Source organism: Saccostrea cucullata, unplaced genomic scaffold (genome assembly GCF_032062105.1).
Source record: "Saccostrea cucullata isolate Sc308-1 unplaced genomic scaffold, CSIRO_AGI_Scuc_v1 ctg68, whole genome shotgun sequence".
In the NCBI taxonomy this organism is placed as follows: Eukaryota; Metazoa; Mollusca; class Bivalvia; order Ostreida; family Ostreidae; genus Saccostrea; species Saccostrea cuccullata.
This window is the reverse complement of record NW_026939588.1, coordinates 576,903-599,782: the sequence shown is the minus strand read 5'-3', so window position 1 is coordinate 599,782 and position 22,880 is coordinate 576,903. Positions and strand designations below refer to the sequence as shown.

Sequence of the window (22,880 nt, the reverse complement as noted above, 5' to 3'; positions counted from 1 at the left end):
AACTATAGTTAACGGTTTGTAAACTATAGTTTACAAATCGTGAAACTGTATTCATCAGATAATCTATGTTTTGCAATCGCTAATGATTGTTTTCAGTGTTAAGTATAGTTTACGGTTGTGAAGCATATATTATCGCGTTAACTATGGTTTACGGATGTAAAATATAGATTAACGTTGTTAACTATAGTTTACAGTCCGTAAATTATAGTTTACAACCGATAAACCTAGTTTATCGACTGTGAAACTATGTTTTGCTCATTTTTGTGAATTTGGCGTGCCATAGTAAACTATAATTTACGGTCGTTAACTATAGTTAAGAGTTGTAAACCATAGTTTACAACTCGTAAAACTGTATTTATCAGATAATCTATGTTTTGCGATCGCAAATGATTGTTTTTGGTGTTAAGTATAGTTAACGGTTGTGAAACATAGATTATCGCGTTAACTATGGTTTACGGATGTAAAATATAGATTAACGTTGTTAACTATAGTTAACAGTCCGTAAACTATAGTTTACAACCGATAAACCTAGTTAATCGACTGTGGAACTATGATTAGCTCATTTTTGTGATTTTGGCGTGCTAAACCTAGTTTCACAATTGATAAACTAGGTTTATCGACTGTAAACTATAGTTTACAAACCGTGAACTATATTTTACAATTCGTTAATTATAGTTTTCATCTGTAAAACTATATTTAACGTTTGTTAACTATAGTTTACGAATGCTAATCTAAGTTTATCTGTCTGTAATAAAACGCTAACAATAGATTTTGTTGATAAACATAGATTCACGTCTGTAAACTATAATTTACGATCGTTAACTATAGTTAAGAGTTGTAAACCATAGTTTACAACTCGTGAAACTGTATTTATCAGATAATCTATATTTTGCGATCGCAAATGATTGTTTTTGGTGTTAAGTATAGTTTACGGTTGTGAAACATAGATTATCGCGTTAACTATGATTTACAGATGTAAAATATTGATTAACGTTGTTAACTATAGTTTACAGTCCGTAAACTATAGTTTACAACCGATAAACCTAGTTTATCGACTGTTAAACTATGTTTTGCTCATTTTTGTGAATTTGGCGTGCCATAAAATAGTTTTCATTTGTAAAACTATATTTAACGGTTGTTAACTATAGTTTACGAAAGCTAGTCTAAGTTTATCTGTCTGTAATAAAACATTAACAATAGATTTTGTTGATAAACATAGATTCATGTCTGTAAACTATAATTTACAATCGTAAACTATACTGTAGATCACAAAATTTTCGCGACACCTTATTTTCGCGAGATAGTCATTCACTGTTAATTAGCGAGACAAAATTTTCACGAATTGTGGTTATTGTTCTATATACTGTTAAGGAATGCAATTATACTCGAAAATTAAATTTTCGCGAGCACACTGTCTCGCGTAATTACGCGAAAATAAAAAGTTCTCGAGAATAATAAGTGATTTACAGTAGTAGTTTAAGAGTTGTTAATCAGATTTTCACAAATCGTGAAACTATATTTATCAGATCGTTAACTATAGTTAAGAGTTGTAAACCCTAGTTTACAAGTCGTGAAACTGTATTTATCAGATAATCTATGTTTTGCAATCGCAAATGTATGGTACGCCAAATTCTCAAAAATGAGCTAAACATAGTTTCACAGTCGATAAAGTAGGTTTATCGGTTGTAAACTATAGTTTACGGACTGTAAACTATAGGTAACAACGTTAATTTATATTTTACATCTGTAAATCATAGTTAACGCGATAATCTATGTTTCAGAACCGTAAACTATACTTAACACTGAAAACAATCATGTACGATTGCAAAACATAGATTATCTGATAAATACAGTTTCACGATTTGTAAACTAGGGTTTACAACTCTAAACTATAGTTAACAATCTGATAAATACAGTTTCACGATTTGTGAAACTATGATTAACAACTCTTAACTATAGTTCACAATTGTAAATTATAGTTTACAAATGTGAATCTATGTTTATCAACCAAATCTATTGTTAACGTTTTATTACAGACAGATATACAGATAAACTTAGATTAGCATTCGTAAACTATAGTTAACAAACGTTGAATATTAAAACACAGATGAAAACTATAGTTAACGATTTGTTAATTATAGTTCACGGTTTGTAAACTATAGTTTACACTAGATAAACCTAGTTTATCAACTATGGAACTATGTTTAGCTCAGCTGTGAAACTATGTTTAGCTCATTTTTGCGAATTTGGCGTGCCATATTAATCAGTTTTAAGTGACAAAATTCTTTTTAGGTTATATATATAATGCTTTGTGGCTTCACATTTTTTTTTAACGATATGAGGTTTTAAAATTTATATTTCAGAAGACGGTACAGAGAAGAAGAGGAGAAGAAAGAAATGTAAGTTAGAGATGAAGTAGATAAATTACTAACGATGAATTTAATTAATCATTCGGGAAGATTTTTTTAACGAAGGGATTTTTTTTTATTAAACTAAGATTTTCTTTCAATATGCAAAAAATAAAGTAGCCTTATTATTATCTTTTTTTTTTAAATGCCCTTCTCTATTTATCCTCAATATGAGATCATAAAAAAATTAGATCTATATAGTTTGCGTACGAGCTGTTTAATACCGGCGAATTTCTCCATGTAAACCTAGAAGAGTTCCGAAGGAAGTCATATGTAGGTGAAGGTCAAATATGGGTGACGGTGATTCTGCAGCACCGCCGCGACTTCAACATTTGTTTGAGATTGATCCGTACCTCAAAAACGTAGAAGCAGAGATCAAACGAAGGTATTTATGTGAAATTCTTAAATTTAGTTGGTGCATGTTCTCTAAGCATAACTGTCATTGGCTAGACAAGAGCACACAGCATGTCAGTCAGAGCCCGTGCTACGAGCATGATCGCCTGATCTCGCATGCCGGTGTGTGTGCTTTCATTTTACAGATTTATAAGTTTAACCGTAGGTTTAATTGGCAAAATATACAAGTTTTTAATTAGTTGATGATAGAATTGTCGTAATAAATTACACAGGACCTGTGCCATCATATTAAAAATCTGCAATATATGAGCATGATGAATTAGAATGAGAATGTCCTTAAGTTTGGTTCACAGGTGCTTGAGGACAGGAACCCCCCCCCCCCCCCCTTCGATATAGACCCCTGGGCTTTTTCGATTTTTTTCTTATAAAAAATCTTTCATTGCCATATTTGTGATAAGATCTATACCAGCAAATCGAAAAATTACCTAAAACAAACGTTCTATTAAATCTACCCTACATTCTCTATATAAAAATCAACAAGGTTGCCAACTCCGTAAAAAGCTTAATGAACGGAAGTAATGAGGAGAGGACTAATTCCCGATGTTCCCCATATACCCAAATATGCGTGTAATTTTATTTTCAAACGTTTTGTAGATTTACACAAATATTTAAGGAAAAGAAGATATTTTGATAAATTGCATTTTTAAAAGGGCATAACTCTCACATGCAAATCAGGTATTTGAATAATAATTAGAGACATTTCATTTGCAAAGCGGGTTAGAACTCTATTCTCCCAATACATTTGAAAGACATTTTTTAAAGTGTATATCAACCAAATTTCTTCAAATGTTTACTTCAAAACAGTGTCTTTCGTCTCCTCGTCACTTCCGTTCACTAAGCAAAAACGCTAACTGTAGCCTGACCTCCTTTCGAAAACTTGGTCATAACGACTGTTAAAGTGCCTTAACCTTCATGAGAGTTGGTGGTTAATGAAAAGAATATTCAATCTACAATATGAGTTTTTGATTTTAGGGCTTTGTTTAGATTTATGAGACGATTCAACCAAAATTCTCGGCAGTGCCTCTCGGTTTGCAGACGAAGTTGGCAACCTTGTTAATCTATATATAGAGAGGGTAGATATTTTTATAAAATGTAAGCTTAAGCAAATTTTCAGAATTGATAGGATAGATTATATCACAAATATGTCATCCATATATAATTTATGTGAAAAAAGTCTAAAAGGCCCGGGGGTCTGTATTGAGGGGGGGGGGGGGGTCCTGTCCTCAAGCACCTGTGGTTTGGTTATCATAAGCCCAATGGACAGATCATTCGGTATGCATGTTGATCTCTTGTGTGAATGGTGTGATTTTTTACTGTGCATGATGTTGCAGTTAGGATTTGAGGATTTTAATTATCTGCCAACTACACTGCTGCCTCAGGTTAATACATGTTTTTATGAGTCTGACTGTGAAGGGGTGGGGTAGGATGGAGTGGATTGATGTAATAATATGTTGAGAAATTATCAGGTAGACCCATGAAAGTAAATTGCATGATATTTTACGCAGAACAATTGTAACAGTTTATAAATACGTCCCTGTGCTGCTTTAAGTTCCTGGTTTATGTTACAACTTTAACAAAGTACTTCTAGTATTAAAATAGTGTTGAAATATGCTCAGACATTCTTAGGACAAAGTATATTTATACACAATTTTTATGTTTTAATGAAACTACACTTGTAGATCATCATCATGAAACTTGTCAATTAGAATTATTTAAAACACTTAAAGGTCTGTTAATTATTATCAGTAAAGTAGCAGATTGAGAACTGGCAAATATCATTATTAAAAGACAGACATCTTCGCTAGCCAAGGGTTTCTGATACGCTAATCTCCTCATGAACCCTTGGCATACGGTGAAGTCAAAAGATGGGATTGTTTTCGTCACATGATCTCGAATCTATCGGGTACACACCGATTGCGTCATCGACAGAAAGAAAGTCGCGTGTTTAAAAAAATTAAATCAAAGTTTTTTTCAAGAACAATTAAGAAGCAATAATTGAGTTATGTTTATTTATTATTTGTAGTAAAAATCGGAAACTTCAGTATAGATTCTTAATCACATATTCAGAAGATATTGGATGACACCATAGCTATCTTACGGATCGTTGATTACTTGTGTTTTTCATTTCCGAGATTAAAGAGTCAAGAAGTATCCCGAACGCAAATATCGTCATTTACAAAAAACAATTGCTGATTGGTCGACCGGGTGTACCGAATCCAAATCAGAACTTGAGAAAAAAAACCAACTTCTATCAACACCGTATGCCAAGGGTTCATGAGGAGAGTAGCGTATCTGAAACCCTTGGCTAGCGAAGATGAAAGACAGACAAAACAATACAGTAAAACTTGATCAGTATGAACACAGACATTGGGAATTCACGGATATATCAAAGTTATCTTGGATCCCCAGCTATATAAGTTTAATAAAATATAGTGAATACATGGTGAAATAATTTCATAGGTCCCAGTGACTTCATTATAACTGAGTTTACTGTAGACTACATGGAATGAATAATTCTTTTTAAAAAACATTAAAATGCATCAAAATTGATTTGATTTAAAATATTAATTAATTTTGACAGTTAAAATTTTGTAGATATGGAGTTTTCCTAGGTTTGCAGAAGTCCATTGAACAAAATGAAGGAGGATATGAGAGATTTAGCCGAGGTTATGAATCTTTTGGCATACATCGGACGCCGGATAATGGCATCTACATGAAGGAATGGGCACCTGGAGCAGAGGGGGTCTTCTTAAGAGGCGAATTTAGTGAGTGTCTCTCTTACAGAATAAAATTTAAAAGAAGTTTTCTGCTTCAATACAACTCTAAAACCATAGGATTTGAATTTTAGATGGTTGGAATCAGACACAGCATTCCTTTACAAAAGGAGAATTTGGAAAATGGGAACTTAAAATCCCACCTAACCCAGACGGGTCTTGTCCAATACCTCACAACAGTAAGATTAAGGTATAGTGGCACCTCCATTTATACAGTTACATATAGGTATTTGTTTCTTCTAAATACCCTTGAAGTCCTTGTTTCCTGATTATTTATCTTTAGAAATGGCCATTCTTGGAGGCAATTATATTAATGGAACACATCTTGATTATTTCAGTTAGTGATCAAAACCAGATCGGGAGAGCTGGTGGACCGGTTATGTCCCTGGGCTACCTACGTCACCCAGCCTGACCCGACCAAGGCTTATGACCAGGTGTTCTGGGATCCTCCACAGGTAAACACCTGTAAAACAGCTGATATTGTAACTTCATTTTTTCCCCTAGTATTTCATTTGATTTTCTTCAGGTTTGAATAAACACAAAACAGCAAAACTTTTTCTTCTGGTTACGTGTTTGGTTTTAAAAAAGCCTTGAGAAAATTTTTTTTGTATTATATAAATCATGTATTTCACTTTGGAAATATTCTGAATGAAATTCACTAGGGATGTCAAAATATTTATTTTCTTTAGTCGAACATTCGATTGCATTATTCGAACGATAGTCGACTATTCGGAACATTTTCTTTAAAATCTCATCGATAGCTTATTTATGTAACCCTAAAACCCTTTTCTTTTGTAAAATGTAACATCAAATGCCTATATTACACACCAATATTCAGAGGAACCTGTTTTTTTTAAACTATGTTTTTAAAGCTTTTTAAAATAAATTGGAAGAAAGGGAGGGACAAACACACACTGTATCCACACGTCAGGTGATATTGTGGTTAAATACTGCTTGCTCAATTACAGTTCCTAGAATTTGAACATTCTTACAGGTAATAAATAAATTTATAATTGCTATAAGCCCAATTAATAGTTTTCAAAGTCCAGTATAACGCTACATAATTTACCACAATAACATAAAAAGGTCTGTAATTGAGAAATAATTATCGCGGTATGAAATTACGGGACTTTCCTTGTGTACAATGTGTGAATGTGTTTGAGTTTTTATTCGTCTGAGGACGTATACGTTAATGGTTTGAGGAATTACGCTTTTCTAAATTTTGAGATGAGAGGTTCTTTATCAACTCCTTTTCTTGCATTTATTTAATATTCGAATGTCATTATTCGATCATCCATTCAACTGATAGTCGAATAGTCGACTATTCATTGACATCCCTAAAATTCACAGGTAAAAATAGTGCTTGGCAAGTACTATTTTTGTACTAATTGTGTTTGTTCAAAAGTGAAAGAAAGATTTAAAAAAAAAAAATTATTCAATTGCAGTAATATGAATAAACTGCATACAAGATACATCTTTCATATTTTAAATTTGTATTGTTTTTAATTTTTTCCAGAAATATAACTTTCAACATCCACATCCAAAAAAATCAGACAGCCTGAGGATTTATGAGTCACATGTTGGCATTGCATCCTGGGAAGGAAAAATTGCCACTTACAAAGAGTTCGCACAGAATGTTATACCACGTATCAAGAATTTAGGTTAGCTTCATAGGAATTAATTCATAATTAATTTTAAAAATAGAATTGTTTTTAAAACCTTTAGGAATTAACCTTCGTAGACATTCCAGCTAAATAAACATTCATGTGGGTCAATTGATACATGCTGGAAGCTTATCAGCTTAGGTTAAAGAGTAGTTTCATGGTTGGTGGGAAAAGAATTTCAGAGCTGTGGAAAACTGCCGGTCATGCCAGCAAGACCGGCAAAAAATGCCTGTGACCGGTAAAAATGCTATCGATGTCGGTCCAAATGACCGACCTCTTTCTTTGATAAAGGTTTTTGTTTTTCCATTTCGATTTAGGCCTATCATCGGCACACTTCCTAGCTTAATTATCGTACCTTATATACGATTACGGAATACTTTTTCTTTGCACGAGATCGAGGCTATAGAAAATGAAAGCGAAACCAGCATTGTCTCGCGTGACCTTATTAATTTACAAATGGGACAGAATTAGGTGGAAAACATAAAAAAAAGATAAAGACAGGCTAAATATGTAAAACATAACGACAGAAAATATTCAAACACAGTTGAGTAAAACGGTAAACCCAGTATGGCCGTCGTTTCGACTGTTCCAGATTTCTTTTTTTTTTTATCGATCATGTTCATGATGTTGGTATCTTTATTATCCATGCTCAGAATTTCTTAGACTCATTTTTGAGGTAAAATATAATTTCCAAATGTATTAATGTTTTAAAAAAATTACGTTTACGGTATTATGCAGAATTATCATTGTCATTTGCCAAAAGTGATGAAATCTAGTATTGTTATAAATGCAAAAAACAAAAACGGAAGAGGACTTGGAAATGGAGACTAATTATTATCATTAAGTAAAGTGTAATTAAGAAAATACATGTTATTTTCTTTTTAATTTTGCAACCTACTATTTCGGTCCGGCAAAAATCACTTCGGACCGACATATTTTGTCTTCTTGCCAGTCCTAATGACTGGCTATCTGAAAAAGTTTTCCACAGCTCTGGAATTTCTGAGAAACTTGGAACCTTTGTGAAATATAGTTCTGTATTTTTTTGTATCTGCTAGGCTACAATGCAATACAGATGATGGCCATCATGGAGCACGCGTATTACGCCAGCTTTGGGTATCAAGTCACCAGCTTCTTTGCTGCTTCTAGGTATGTCAGTATTATGTCAGTTAAAGTGCAAGTCATTCTATTTGTTTTCATATCACAGCCTCATTTTATGTTAAAGTTTAGATGCAATAAATTAGAGGTTCAGTTACATGGTTTGTTTTCTAATTCAGTCGTTATGGTACACCCGAGGAGTTGAAGGAATTGATAGACGTAGCTCACGCTAACGGAATCACAGTTTTACTAGATGTGGTCCACAGTCACGCATCAAAGAATACGGTGGATGGGCTTAACCAGTTTGATGGAACAAATTCCTGTTTCTTCCATGATGGCGGCAGGGGGCAGAATGATTTATGGGGATCCAGACTGTTTAATTATACTGAGTAAGTCAAATATTGTTTTAAAATAGTTGCAAAAGTAGATCTGAGAACTCAGTCAATTGAGTGAAATATTATGTTAAAATAGCTAAAGTAGATCCCAGAATTTGATCTATTGAACAGCAAAGATAATTCAAATTATTGATTCTGGAGCTAATTGAGGTACAGATGATGCTCAGAGAAATATCATAATATATAATATTACCTTTTTACAGGTGGGAAGTTCTACGATTCTTGTTATCTAATCTACGTTGGTGGATTGAGGAGTATAAATTTGACGGCTTTAGATTTGACGGTGTAACTTCTATGCTGTACCATACTCATGGAATAGGTAGATTCTTTAGGCCTAGCATCTGTATCAATCATCATTACTGGTGCCATATAATATATTAAACCCCTCAATATCAATGCAAAATATTGAACTCCCCTATTAAATATCAAACATGTCTAGTTCATTAATTATTGTAAAGTGGATGCACAAAGTTTACACCCTGAAATAGAACTGTGTGAAAATACAGTGATGACACATGTATGCTATTAAAGCTTCCTTCTATTCATTTGTAGGTCATGGTTTCAGTGGAGATTATGGGGAATACTTTGGTTTGAACACAGACACAGAATCCTTGGTTTACCTGATGTTATCCAATCAAATGCTGCACTCACTTTACCCAGAATTCATGATAACAATAGCAGAGGTAAATCTAATAATACTTGTACTCTTCTGATAACAATGGGGTGGATAGAATTATGCCCCTTGTACAGCATCAAATGTATATAACCAGGGAACACAGTAATGCAAAAATAGAAACCAAACCCAAACACATATTTCACCAGATGGTCTTCATTTGTAAATGATATTGAAAGTACATGTATAAACTATTTGTGTCCATTATGCCTTTTCTAATGAGTTGATGTGAATATTTTAGGAAGTGTCAGGAATGCCAGCATTATGTCGGCCCATTGATGAGGGAGGTACAGGGTTTGACTACCGCCTAGCCATGGCCATCCCTGATATGTGGATCAAGGTGAGAGAGCTTCATTAAAGCTACCGGTATATTTTAATAACCTTAAGATATATAACCCATTAGGACAGCTCTAGATGTTTCAATTAATGTGCTTACATATGAAAGTTTTTTTTTAGCTTTTAAAAGAGCGCTCAGATGACCAGTGGGAGATGGGAAAGATCTGTCACACTTTAGCCAACAGACGATATGGGGAGAAGTGTATCGCGTACGCAGAGAGTCACGATCAGGCGCTGGTAGGGGACAAAACTCTGGCCTTCTGGTTGATGGATAAAGAGATGTACACCCACATGTCCACCTTATCACCCCCTAGTCTAATTATAGACAGGGGAATTGCCCTACACAAAATGATCAGGCTCATCACCATGGGGTTAGGAGGAGAGGGGTATCTTAACTTTATAGGTAAGCTTAACATAAACAATGTCTAGGGAGATATTATTTGTGTGATTCAACTTTATAGATATGCTTATAATATTAATAGACTGAAGAGATATCATTCATTATTCAAAATCTAAGAATTAAAGAAATGATAGAAGAATGTATAAAGGAGAGATATAAGTGGATATTGTATAAAGTTAATACCTCTGAATGAAAACAAATATTTTTAGGAAATGAGTTTGGTCACCCTGAGTGGCTGGACTTTCCGCGGGCGGGTAACAACTCTAGTTACCACTACTGCCGACGACAGTGGCACCTGGTGGATGACGACATACTGAGGTATAAATATCTCAACAACTTTGACAGGGACATGATGCATCTGGAGATGAAGTACGGCTGGCTTAGTCATCCTCAGGTAAGGTGGAAAGATTGAATGGCAGTTTTCATAAAGAATTAGACCATTCTGTATGTGTTACATTTTGATTTTAAAAGAGACATTTTAATTTCCCTTTATAGAACTACATTTCTCGGAAGCATGAGGGTGATAAGGTGGTTGTGTTTGATAGAGCCGATGTTTTGGTGTTTGTGTTCAACTGGCATCCATCCAACAGTTACACAGACTACAAAATAGGGGTCAATATTCCCGGAAAGTATCCTTCACTTAAAAATGGAATCAATGTAAATTTTTATAAAGATTTAAATAGCAGATTCTTGGGAAAAATTTTTGTAAGTCCATGGAAATTGACATACATTTGGATCATTAATTAATGAGCTGTAAAACTGTGTTAAGAATTAGTCAGTCAAAGTCTGAAACTAAAATGCATGCAGTGGTTTTAACTGTACATGTTTCTTTGCTGATCACAACCAAGATTTATTATAAGTAAGATATTTTTAATGGCTGAAGGTCTTGATTTCACTGACTGAAGTGCTGGCAGATTACTAGTGAAGTACTGTAATCTGAATTTGGTATGAAATTATAATCCTTCATAATGTCAGATACAAAATAGTGCTCGACTCGGATGCTGAGCAGTATGGTGGACACAAACGTTTAGATCACTCTATAGATTACTTCACCAACAATGACCCCTGGGACAACAGACGCTGTTCTATGATGGTAGGTACTTACAGTGATAACCCGGTAAACTTAAACTCGCTGATGGTGAGAAATGTACCTCACAGAATCCATAGGTCTCTAAATAATTTCTCACATTGACTATGTTATTCAGTGCTTATTATACAGGGCTTTCAAAAAGATAAGAAACAGGCAGTACCTTTACAGAAATGGGAGGTCTGTGTAGAAGCAATTTTAAATGTTTTTCTCTAATATTTTGCTGGTATTATTGTTTCAGCTTGGTAGAGCTTCTAGATACAGGCAGATTTTGGAAGACCTGTATTTATTTGTTGTGTTCCAGAGCTTAAAAAAAAATACCTATATCTGAACTGAATATAAATGCTCCTCTTTTTTACAGGTCTACATTCCTTGTCGAACTGCCTTTGTTCTTGCAAAAGTGGATTGACCCTGGCTAATGCTGACATAGTGCTGATTTATTCCTAAGATCTGAAAGCATTGTCCAGTATTCATTACCGCTCTTCCACACAATGTACAATGTAGGAGGATGACAAAGTGTGTGCCATATTGTAGTCTAAATGGTCTATAAAATACAGCATGCAATGTATTTTAAAGGGACATAACAAATACATAATCATATTAAGCTTTAAGCCACACTGTTGTTGAGAAAGCAGTCCCGCAACATAAATATGTCTTCTGCTTCCCGGACTGCTCAGCCCTTCGAGGCCATACCGGTATTCTTTTTTTCTTTTTATTTAAAATTTAATTTGCCTATTTTTTTCATGCTATTGATGCTATCATTGTTGCTACTGCTGACAATAGTTACAAGGTTGTTGTATGTTAATCAAACATAATGGAGTAAAATTGATGACAAATTTACAATGATGTTCTGTCATGATTTAGTAGAGAGTAGCAACCACTCGTCTTGATGAGTTGTCTTGGTCTACAATTTCTAACAGAGTAAAACATGGACATTTTTGATGACAAATAGTGGACTACACAAAAGATAAACCAAGCACTCTGCCTATCAAAAGAGACTAAAAAGCTAACAAGGTTAATTTTATAATTATTTTATTTTTAAAATAATACCTGTGTATTTCATATAAAAGAGAACAATATCACAGGGAAAAGCATAGGGCTTCAGTAACAACTTGCTGTCTTTGATAATAATATTTTGAAGTTTCAGAATACACATGTATTTCTTAAAAAAAGAAAAGATTACAAAAATGTAATCATTTCCAAAGATAGTGCTTAAAAACACTAAAAATAACAGATTTATATATGAGAATAAAACTTAGCACCAATATCATTGTTGGAATTCAATGTTTAAAATAACAATATAACAGCAGATAAAGAAACTTCCATCTAGACCCTTTGACCCACTGACCTCAAAATCAGTATAAGTAATTTAAAACAACGTGTTGCAAAGACTAATGGAACTAGAGGTACTGTGAGCAATAACAAATATGGTTTTAACTGGTGAAAAAGGTTTTCCTGTGGCCGGGAAACGTGTGTTGGAAAAAAGTAATTATTTTCTAAAGATTGTGAAAGTTTCATCAAATTTCATTCAGTGGTATGAGAGGAGTTGCGGATAAGAGATGGGTACTATATTGGAATGTAAAACAAATGTGTATAGACTTGTACGTAATGAATTATTTTCTTTGTCTCAAAAAGTAGTACTATATTGGAATGTAAAACATGGCACATATAAATACATGATATTATATATAGTTATCCAGGTTCAATCAAGGGTGTACGGGGATTTACCGCGGTTTTTATTCCATACACCCTGAGCCAAAGGGTGTATGGAATACAACCCGGGCTAAATTCGTGTACCTGGATAATGAATTTATTTCCTATATTTCTGAATAAATTCTTTGTAAACATAATTCTCTTCAACTGTGTCTCAACTGGCTAATATTTACTACGTACTACAATGCATTGTGATGTCATGTTATTTGCTTTTTATCATGATAGAAAAACTATGCATTGTGACATCACGTCATTTACCCCCGTCTCAAGTCGGATGCACGGAAATTTACACCCGACTTTGTAACCAATCAAAGTTTGTGTTACAAGCTACATAGGAAATAATGTAATACATGTACTGATACAAAGAAATTGTACATGTATTCGGATTGTTCAACTGTAACATTATAGCTAGAGTTAACTATTATGCATTGATCAAATTAAAAAAAAAAAACCAATACAATTATCACAATGAATCAATAAATTAATAACAATTTGAGCAATAAGCTGAAATCTGATTAATGCAGTAAAAATTTGTAAACATTTGATCACAGTCATATAGCTACTAAATTATAATTATCTATATAATATTGTTTATAATACTTGGACCAGATCTCCCACTCTTAGTTTGGCACTGTCTGTCTCTTTCTCGTTTCTGAGATGTATCCCAAATGGAATCTGAAAATATTGATGCACTCTAATACATTGGAAAAGAAAACAATCTCGGCACAACACATTATACTTATTCTTGCATGTTTCCTATATAGTGGGTAAATTTTGTGCAAATCTTTCTTATAGATTGCAAAGAAATAAACTGGCCTAGGATTATCAAACTTTGTCATCTGATGCATTGGGTAGAAGGTGTGTCGCGCACAAAAAGTAGGTCACCTTTAATTAAGAAGTTATAGCCAAATATGGAAAAATCCTTTGGCCCATAACTAGAAAACTATAAGACTTACAATCATCAAACTTGGCCAGTTTATGCATCTTAGGTAAATCAATTTCAAGGTCACTGTGACCTTTAATTTAAGTGAAATTAAAAAAAAAAATGTGTCTTTTTACTATTCATTTACACATCCCAAATAATGTAAGAGTATTGCACTGTCCCTATTAAAAAAGTGTTAAATCAAGAAAATACTTATTTTTTAAGCATATACTTGACAGCAATCTATAACAAATATTATGTATGTTATCTTTCCCATTGTAAACCAAGCACTGGTCAAGAAGAATTTTGATAACAGAAAATTGCATGTCAAATTAGAGAGAAATTAATGGGTTTTGAGTGTGAAATTGGTGTTATCTGTATCCCTTGAGTATTGGGCAAATGGGTAAGCCTGTTTGATTAAAAATAGCTCTTGTTGGCTAGCTTAATTTTAAAATGAATTTGATGAAAAGTAATTAAAACTAATTTGATTCAATGCATAATAGACTAATCTGATATTATGTAATATTATTAATTTAAAAACTAATTTTATGGGATTGGGGTGGAATCAGCATGTCCATATGAATTTTATATTAAAACCTGTTGGACATTAAATCTCAGAGTATTTTATGTTTTCAAAAAAAATTATGGTAAACATTTCTGTTGGTAGTAATGAATAAGGTTAAGATTAATTAATGAGTTCAATGTAGGAAGGCTATCTGATAAAGCAATGTTACCCTTAGGGGATTCTGTTGAACATGTCATTTGATGGCCAGCCTTTTCTTTTCAAAATTAATTTGGTATAGATTAAGTTGTTAAGACTAATTTGATATTGTTTAATATGATGGGCATTTGACAAGGTCTAACACAACCAGCACAGAAATCTATCAGTGATGTAATATTTATTATAATTTATGCCTACATCACAGGGGATGCATAAATATTTTAAGGAATGGAAAAATCATCAAAATATTAGAACCAAGGTTGATGTGATTTTCTTGCACCTAAACTGTTCAAGAAAATTTTAAATTTTTGACAGGCGTATCATGCTGTGGCGCGGCACTTTATCTTTCTTATAGATTGCAAAGAAATAAACTGGCATAAAATTGTCACCAGTTGAATACAGTTCATATTTATACATATACAGTCAAACTTGTCTTAGCGGCCACCGGAAATCAACAGCCACTTGCAGTCAGTGGCCACTTTTAGTTCCCCCCGACAGTTTTTCTTGCATCTTTTAACTGCTTATCTTTATTAAACTATTGTGAAAACTGCAAAAGTAGGACAATGTAAATTAGAAATAAGTGTTTTGGAGTACATGTATTTTCAAAAAGTTGTTTTTGCATCATCGGATACCTAAGGGTAATCTTATCACCAGAGGCCTGTTCAACAGACCACACGCTTGCAAACATTTCTGTTGGAGGAATAAGGAATTTTGGCGAGCACTCACCAATGTTCACTCTGTTAAACAGGCCTATGGTATCCAATGTTGTGTTTCATGCAGAATGTATTGTATAGTCTTACTTTTATAAATACAAGTTTCCTGACAGTCCTTACCTTGCGGCCCCTACACACCATGAGTGTCTTGAGTGGTTACCTTGCAGCCCCTACAAACTACCAGTGTCCTTAGTTCTTACTTTGCCGCTCCTACACACAGTGTCCTTCTTTGCCCCTACAAAAGTTTAAAATAATTCCTTAGTCGACACATATACACCGCCAGTGTTAATTAAAAAGTTATACGACACATCGCCATTCCTTACTTGGGCCCCTATAAGTCGCCAAGTTCCTTTTGCGGCCCCTACACAACGCCAGTGTCCTTAGTCCTCACCTTGCGGCCCCAACACACCGCCAGTGTCCTTACCTTGCTGCCCCTACACACCGCCAGTGTCCTTACCTTGCTGCCCCTACACATCCCAAGTGTCCTTACCTTGCGGCCCCTACACACCGCCAGTGTCCTTACCTTGCGGCCCCTACACATCGCCAGTGTCCTTACCTTGCGGCCCCTACACACCGCCAGTGTCCTTACCTTGCGGCCCCTACACACCACCAGTGTTCTGAGTCCTTACCTTGCGCCCCCTACACATCGCCAATGTCCTGAGTGGTTCCCTACTCCTTTGTCCAGTCTCCTGGTCCAAACAAATCATCTGACATCGTGTACACCCACCCTGTCCCTGAATAAAGAGAACTCCACATCACATCACCGAGTAAAGGTGTGGAAATGTATATTACATGTACTGTCATGTTTGTAATTTATCTAGTGGATCTGTGAACCTATGCTGCCTTATTTGTATCAATACGTGCTATATTTATACGTACTGTAAATCTGTGCTGCCCTATTTGTATCAATACGTGCTATATTTATACGTACTGTAAATCTGTGCTGCCCTATTTGTATTAATATGTGCTATATTTATACATACTGTAAATCTATGTTGCCCTATTTGTAGTCTACTCCAATCATCTTCTTGATAACTTGATCCTCCATCCACAATTAAATTAGCTCGGAAACGTAAAACTAGATCTTCAAGATCTGCCAAAAACAAACCATTGTTGATACCATTATCAGCAAGCAAATCATATCAAAACATAAAAAATATATAATTAGTTTAATCATAATGGCTCATATTTACATTTCCAAGTATCTGACCTTTTACAGACACAAAATTAAAAAAAAATGTAATTGATTTCCTCATGAATGTTTGTTTTAAAAAAAACCACGTGCAGGGCCTACACACCTGAGGAAGCAGGCTTGGAGCCTCTCTTTGATTTTGCGGAGGAGGTCAAAGCTGTAAATATAAGGAATAGTAGATACTGGGACTCATTGGTTAAGGACAGACTCTCCTCCTGGCTCAACTCTGTCATTGTGTGAAAAATTAATTCACATCTAAACGCCTGCTGGTGTGTTTATGCAAATTATCACACAAGTGTGTACAAGGTTATTTTTGTTCTGTGCTAGCTTCATCCTACCACACTTGCAAATGGTTTTACTTCATATTAAGCAGGTCGAGGAAACTACCTTATATGGATATTGTTGTTATTGTGCAAGTACAAATTAAGTATGGATAATCTTTTACAGACACAGGCAATCATAAAAAATATATTTTTAATTTTTTTAAAAAATAGATGGATGTTCCATTTTCAACCTTTTTTGTTTTAGAAGACATGTAAAAAATTAAGTTTCAACTATACCTATCTGCTCATTTGTTGGGCCTTCTAAAACAAAAGTGCATTGCTGACTGCTTTTACAGCCTCTCTTGTGATTTTGCTATACAGGAGGTCCTGTACATTGGGTAAATAAATTAAACTGCCAAGTCTACGGGAGCATAAATTACACATTTAAACTTGTCATCACTGGGACTTCATTGGAATTTTAAGGTCCAATAAATTAGATTTTTTGCTCTCCTTTTTGATTCCTTTTTCGGCTCAACTCTGTCATTGAAAAAAAAATTTTGCAACAAAGGTCATAAATGTAAACCGTTAAATGACCATTGAAAGCCTTGTAGCCTGCTGGTGTGTTTGCATAGCAGACTACAAGATCCAATACATAACTGTGTACAAGGTTATTTTTGTTCTGTGCTAGCTTCATCCTATCACACTTGCAAAAGGATTTACTTCATATTAAGTTTGACAAAATACAGATGCATCTCATTTGAAAGGGAAATAACTCTGTCTTCACCACTAACAATAATAGCAAACATGGATCTGCTCTGCAGATGACACAAAAACTCTTCCATATATATGATTGGAATAAGATCATCTTAGAGATGAACTTTAATGAGAAAAGAAGACAAAAAATCACCTGTCTCTTTATCTTTCAGTTTACTAGTTCTTGTGTTATTATTGTTCTGCTGAATAAGCCGACATCCAGGTCTCTGTAAAGCTTTACTGATCCACTCTGATGCATTATCTCCACAATCAGTTCCAAGCACCCTGAAGAGAAAGATTTGAAAATATAAACCTGAGAACAAAATTATTGGAGAGAATCCATCGATGTCCTGATGCAAGTTATCATTACCTGTCATTACAGACTTTACTGGTACAAGACAAAGCCGAGTTAAACTGGGGACCTCCCTTCTCCCTGTGTAGTGGAAGTTTCAGTGGCTCCAAATCTAACAAAAAATGATTTTTTTTTCTTTAAAAACCCTCCAAATTTCTTTAATTAGATTGAAGTTGATTTCAAGTATTTCAATAATTTTTTGTAGAGAACTGTGTAGTGTACATGCAGGAAATTCAGTCAGATGATTAAAGTTTCCTTTGCTTTTAACCAAACAGCTACCTTTATATTGAAGTGTCAGAGTGCCCTGTGACAGCTCTATGGAGGGTTTGATCAGACACAGTTTGGGCTCCCTCTTCTGACTTATGGCTACTCCGTTGTCAGATACAATCATCCACTCCCTGTCATACAACAGGCCCTTAGGTCCGATATCCCACTCAGCTACCTACAAACAGGTACGATATTTATATACCACAAAACTCAACAGATACAATCATCCACTCCCTGTCATACAACAGGCCCTTAGGTCCTATATCCCACTCAGCTACCTACAAGTAGGCAGGATATTTCAGGCTTTGAGGCCACCAACACTGAGATTTTTATATGCTTGTAGCCCTGAAGCCTGTAATACAAATCTCTACAGATACTGTGGAATCATCATTGTTTATTGGGGACCGATTTTAGGACCTGGTGGACTTCACTAGTTACCCTTACCCATGTCATATTTAAGGTATAAGCAAATAACCCCAAAAAACTATATCCCCATGAAAAAAAAAAATTTTGCTTGCCTGCCCATAACATTGACCCTCAAGAATTAAAAAGATTCCATGGTATTAATAAAATGCCCTGAGAATGTATCAACATTGTACTTCCTCAGTTTTCTTTAATGTTTGCAATAAGGAGACACCAAACACTTACCATGAAAGCAGCACAAGATTTGACTGGGTACAGGCAGATATTGGTCAGTCTGACAGCCCCTGTAGAGGGAACCATCCTCTCTTTTGTCCTGGGTATGTCTACAGTTGTCAGCGTTTGGCACTTATTATCACTATCTGTATTTTCCCTCTGTCTTATTTTGTTTTCTGGTTCCACCTTTTTGTCAGTTTTCACTGCTGGAGAGAATTCATCGTCTATCTCTACTTCGTCCCAGTCCTCGGTAAATGTGGGTATCACTCGGACCTTCTCCATGAAGCTCTCCACAATGAACTTGAGGCAGTGCTGGGCATCACTAAGGGTGGACATGTAACCAAAGGAAATCCTCACGGACCCTGTCGGCTGACCATCAATCAGATCCTTGTCATCCCCACACACGTGCCCAGCCTTCACATAGAAACAAATACATGTAATTACAAAAGAACTTTAAATCTGGTCATTTTATTTCATGTTAGGTATTTTCTGTTTATATCTTCAATAGAAAACTGTTTCTCATTACAGAAACTTTTACTTAAATGGCAAAATATTTAAGTTATCCACTGAGTAAAATATATACCTGGTAATTTTTCAAAGCTCTAAAATTATGCAGTATTTTATTTAATCCTTCACTCTACATTTTATTCTCTTTTGTTACTTATGTTGGGAGTTGGTCTATACAACTAACCATCAGATTTTTCTTGATGCTCTCTGAGGTTATGTTAAGGAACATTTGACACGCTCCTATGTTACAGAAACAGCCACTTCTAAGGTGAATGTTGTACAACTGGGCCAGCTTGTCCACCTATACAAAATAAGCAGGTGATTAGGACAGGTAAACTCATACATCACTGAATAATACGGATGCAAAAAATTCTAGTTTTTCAATGTGGGTGTATTATAGTTATTTCCCTTTGCATATTTCCTTACTTCAGCAAATCCTATGTATTCGCCGTTAGCTCTCCTGAGGTTAAAATTGACCACTCCTCCCTGGGTGTTGGGGTCACAGAAGTTCCCATTGGTGTATATCTCAGCCAAGGGCATGCCATTACCATGACAAAGACCAGAAAGTTTATATTGGAAATACTTAGCAATGCAAAAAGTGTGTCCAGAAATTCTTCCCATACCACCTGAAAATTAAATAATATGTAATTGGCATAAAAAATGAAAAACTACATGAAAATTTATCTTTGAAATAATGATTTTTCCCTCAACACTCTTCATGCATCAGTTATGACATGCATTTATTATCAGTTTATGGTGAGAAAAAGAATTTGATGGGGCGTCTAGCATGAAAACATAAACGTTGAAAGATTGGGATTCAATTACCTGCGACCACACAATGTCTATTTCCCTGCAATTTACAGCCCAGATAAAACAATACGGGGCCGTCTAAGATATCAAAAAACACTTCAACACAATGTTAATGGACAATACACAATTAAAAATCACTGTAATTGATTGTTAAAATCAGATGGGAAATGCAGGTATTTCATCAAGGGCAATTAAAGCTCTGTTCTTAATGGTGCAATTATAAGAAAAAATGTTATCACTACCTCCTATTTTCTTCAAGGCATCCAAACCATGTCTAACTGCAATAATGTCTAGAAATGGAATAGTGCCATCCTCAAACCTGCAAAAAATAAATAATGGTTGGAGCTTTGATGTACTACAATGCTCTGGATTGAGAAAAGTTATCTAAAATACATAAATACATGTATTTAAAGAGAGAAGCATTGATTATGCTGACAAAAGAATCTATAATTTATAAATTTTCCCTACATTTTGGAACCCCCCCCCCCCTCTTCTTACAATATTTTTGACACACTGCAAATCTATTCAAGATAGATATGCCTTCAAAAATATACATTATTTTGCTTTTATTAATACTGTACATTAATTGCAAAATTTTATTTCAAATGCAAATGTAAGTTTATTCTAATTCATGAAAAATGAAGTTTAGTATACAATTATTTAATCATGTGTTTTCAACTGAAAAAAGTAAAATGTGATAGGAAATGGATTGTTTTTCAAGTTTTAATTTTCCTTAGCTTAGCTTTTCTTAGTTCTCTATCAAGGTTCCAAAAATATGAAGTATATTTTATCACACTATGCAAATTTCCTCTTTGGTATGTATATACTCCTGTGGTGAAAATGGTATGTAGTCACAATGAAATTCAGTCCATGGGGTGGCCAATCCAAAAATCAATGCCAGATTTCTAAACCTGGCAAAATGAGGGTAAATGACATTGTGGCTTTCCCTACAGGTGACCAAATATTGGATGGGAGATTGGTAATTTTATGACATCGCTTTTCAGTTGTGGAATAATCCCACTGAGCTTGCTTAGCTCACTCCTGAGCGTATTGATCAGAAGTAATTGTATTCAGAAATCCAAAAAGATTTATGCATAATGAAGAAATATTGTGCAGCTCCTCTCAACTGGGAGATTGCCTATTTTCAAATGAACAAATTTCATCAAATTTTTTTTTACTGTTGATTAATCTTTTGACATTAAGTGTAATCAAAATATAATGCTCTCCAAATTCTCAAAGGAGGGTGAGAACTTCGATGACTAATATTTGGGCTCAAAATATATTGAAATTGACAAAAACAAAACAAATGTAATTCAGAAACTGTAACATACAATGATTATGCATTTGTAATTTTGTCAACATAAATACACCTGAATGACCAGCACTAGGCCTTGAATCTGGGCACATTATGACATAAATACAGTACAAATATTGAAATCTGAACCGCTTGTAGTGCCCCAAATCAGATTTAAAATTAATATCAGATCAAATCACAGTGTTATGAAATGTTCTTGTCAATAAACTTTACTGTAAATAAGCAGATTACAAAGCTTATGCAGGGATAAATTCCCATTCATTCCGTGTCAGTATGTAAGGAAATGAACTTTACAATACAAGCATGCTACGCTTCATATTAAAAGATCCAAAATATTTTTCTTTGACCAAATATTGAACGAAAGGTGTTTATATTGGTTTTTTCATAAAATCCCCTAAAGCAGTTGTTTTAAGGAGATTTTCAGTAAAAATATTTGGAATGATTAATCATATCAAAATAAAATGAAGCTTAAGCAGTAAACAAAGTTGATAATGAAAAAGAAATTGAAATTTTTCGTAACTGGGTCTAGGTTTCCAGAGAAATTCGTAACTGTACAGAATGCTCAATGGTAGAATTCTAACACTTCACAAAACATTCATGGATAAAATCAAGTTTCACTATAGCATGATTTCATTTTTTTAAAAGATAAAATTACTAATTAAATCCAAATACTCAGTACCATCAATATGTGGTGATCAACAAAAAAAAATGCAGTAAAGGTTATACATGTATACTGTGATTATCACTAATTTTTGTGGGGGTTTAATTTTCATGGTTTTCAAGGTTCAGGATTTAAGTCCACCACAAAATGCAATTTTCACATATATAATTATTCTGAACAATTTTTCAACCGCAAAATCAAAGCCCCATGATGTGATTAAATTACAGTATACATGTAGAAGTACATGTACTTTGTAAATGAAATCTGGAAGATTATACAAAATTCAAAATTATCTCTTTTTCTCTTAAAATTACCATAAGGATAGCAATATTTGCATTCAAAAGCACTTGTTGAATCTCTCAAAGAAAACGAAAATGAATCACATATTAGAACTGTGCCCACATAGTTATAAAGTTCTTTATTATTATACTCTGCTATTTCCAATGCACTCTAATTATTTTACTTCAAAATTCTACATTCCCATCAATCAAGAAAGAAGAAACTGAGCATTAGTTTTCATTAATCATCTTTTAATTTGATAGGGACTTCTCCCTTTTCTCTCTCGTTAAAACTTTTTTTACCGGCAATGACGATCTTTCATGAGTAAAACAAATTCCAATTACATCCCTGGTTTTCAGAAGTAATTTGTGGAGTTTTGTCGTCAGGGTTTTATCACTATAAGAATGTAGTGGAGAAATCAATAAGCCTTAATTGTAAAATATGTCCTCTAGTTTCCTGTAGCTTAAAATGTGTCAAAAATTGAGGAGAAAACAGGAGTTATTGGGGAGGCCTGGCCTCTAAGCTTAAAG

At 34.2% G+C, this 22,880-nt stretch overlaps 2 protein-coding genes across 2 annotated transcripts in view; one reads left to right on the top strand and one right to left on the bottom strand.

The window, feature by feature from the left end:
• Positions 1–2,668: 2,668 nt before the first annotated feature.
• On the top strand, positions 2,669–12,089 carry LOC134253411 (1,4-alpha-glucan-branching enzyme-like). Its single transcript, XM_062735938.1, has 15 exons — positions 2,669–2,793; positions 5,418–5,587; positions 5,671–5,786; positions 5,935–6,051; positions 7,113–7,257; positions 8,316–8,406; positions 8,535–8,744; positions 8,954–9,069; positions 9,303–9,433; positions 9,665–9,763; positions 9,880–10,162; positions 10,369–10,553; positions 10,655–10,788; positions 11,135–11,252; positions 11,608–12,089. The coding sequence occupies exons 1-15, from the start codon at positions 2,699–2,701 to the stop codon at positions 11,653–11,655; spliced, it is 2,058 nt and encodes a 685-aa protein (XP_062591922.1). The 5' UTR covers positions 2,669–2,698; the 3' UTR covers positions 11,656–12,089.
• Positions 12,090–13,395: 1,306 nt separating this feature from the next.
• The window catches only part of LOC134253372 (molybdenum cofactor sulfurase-like), a 28,210-nt gene continuing 18,725 nt past the window's right edge, over positions 13,396–22,880 (bottom strand). The window contains exons 5-15 of the mRNA XM_062735895.1: positions 20,338–20,414; positions 19,712–19,911; positions 19,470–19,586; positions 18,791–19,192; positions 18,155–18,317; positions 17,894–17,987; positions 17,678–17,808; positions 16,614–16,733; positions 16,299–16,408; positions 15,945–16,049; positions 13,396–13,634 (exon numbers count right to left, since the gene is read on the bottom strand). Of these exons, the coding sequence (XP_062591879.1) occupies positions 13,551–13,634; positions 15,945–16,049; positions 16,299–16,408; positions 16,614–16,733; positions 17,678–17,808; positions 17,894–17,987; positions 18,155–18,317; positions 18,791–19,192; positions 19,470–19,586; positions 19,712–19,911; positions 20,338–20,414 (1,603 nt within the window). The 3' untranslated portion in view covers positions 13,396–13,550. The remainder of the gene's footprint in view (positions 13,635–15,944; positions 16,050–16,298; positions 16,409–16,613; positions 16,734–17,677; positions 17,809–17,893; positions 17,988–18,154; positions 18,318–18,790; positions 19,193–19,469; positions 19,587–19,711; positions 19,912–20,337; positions 20,415–22,880) is intronic.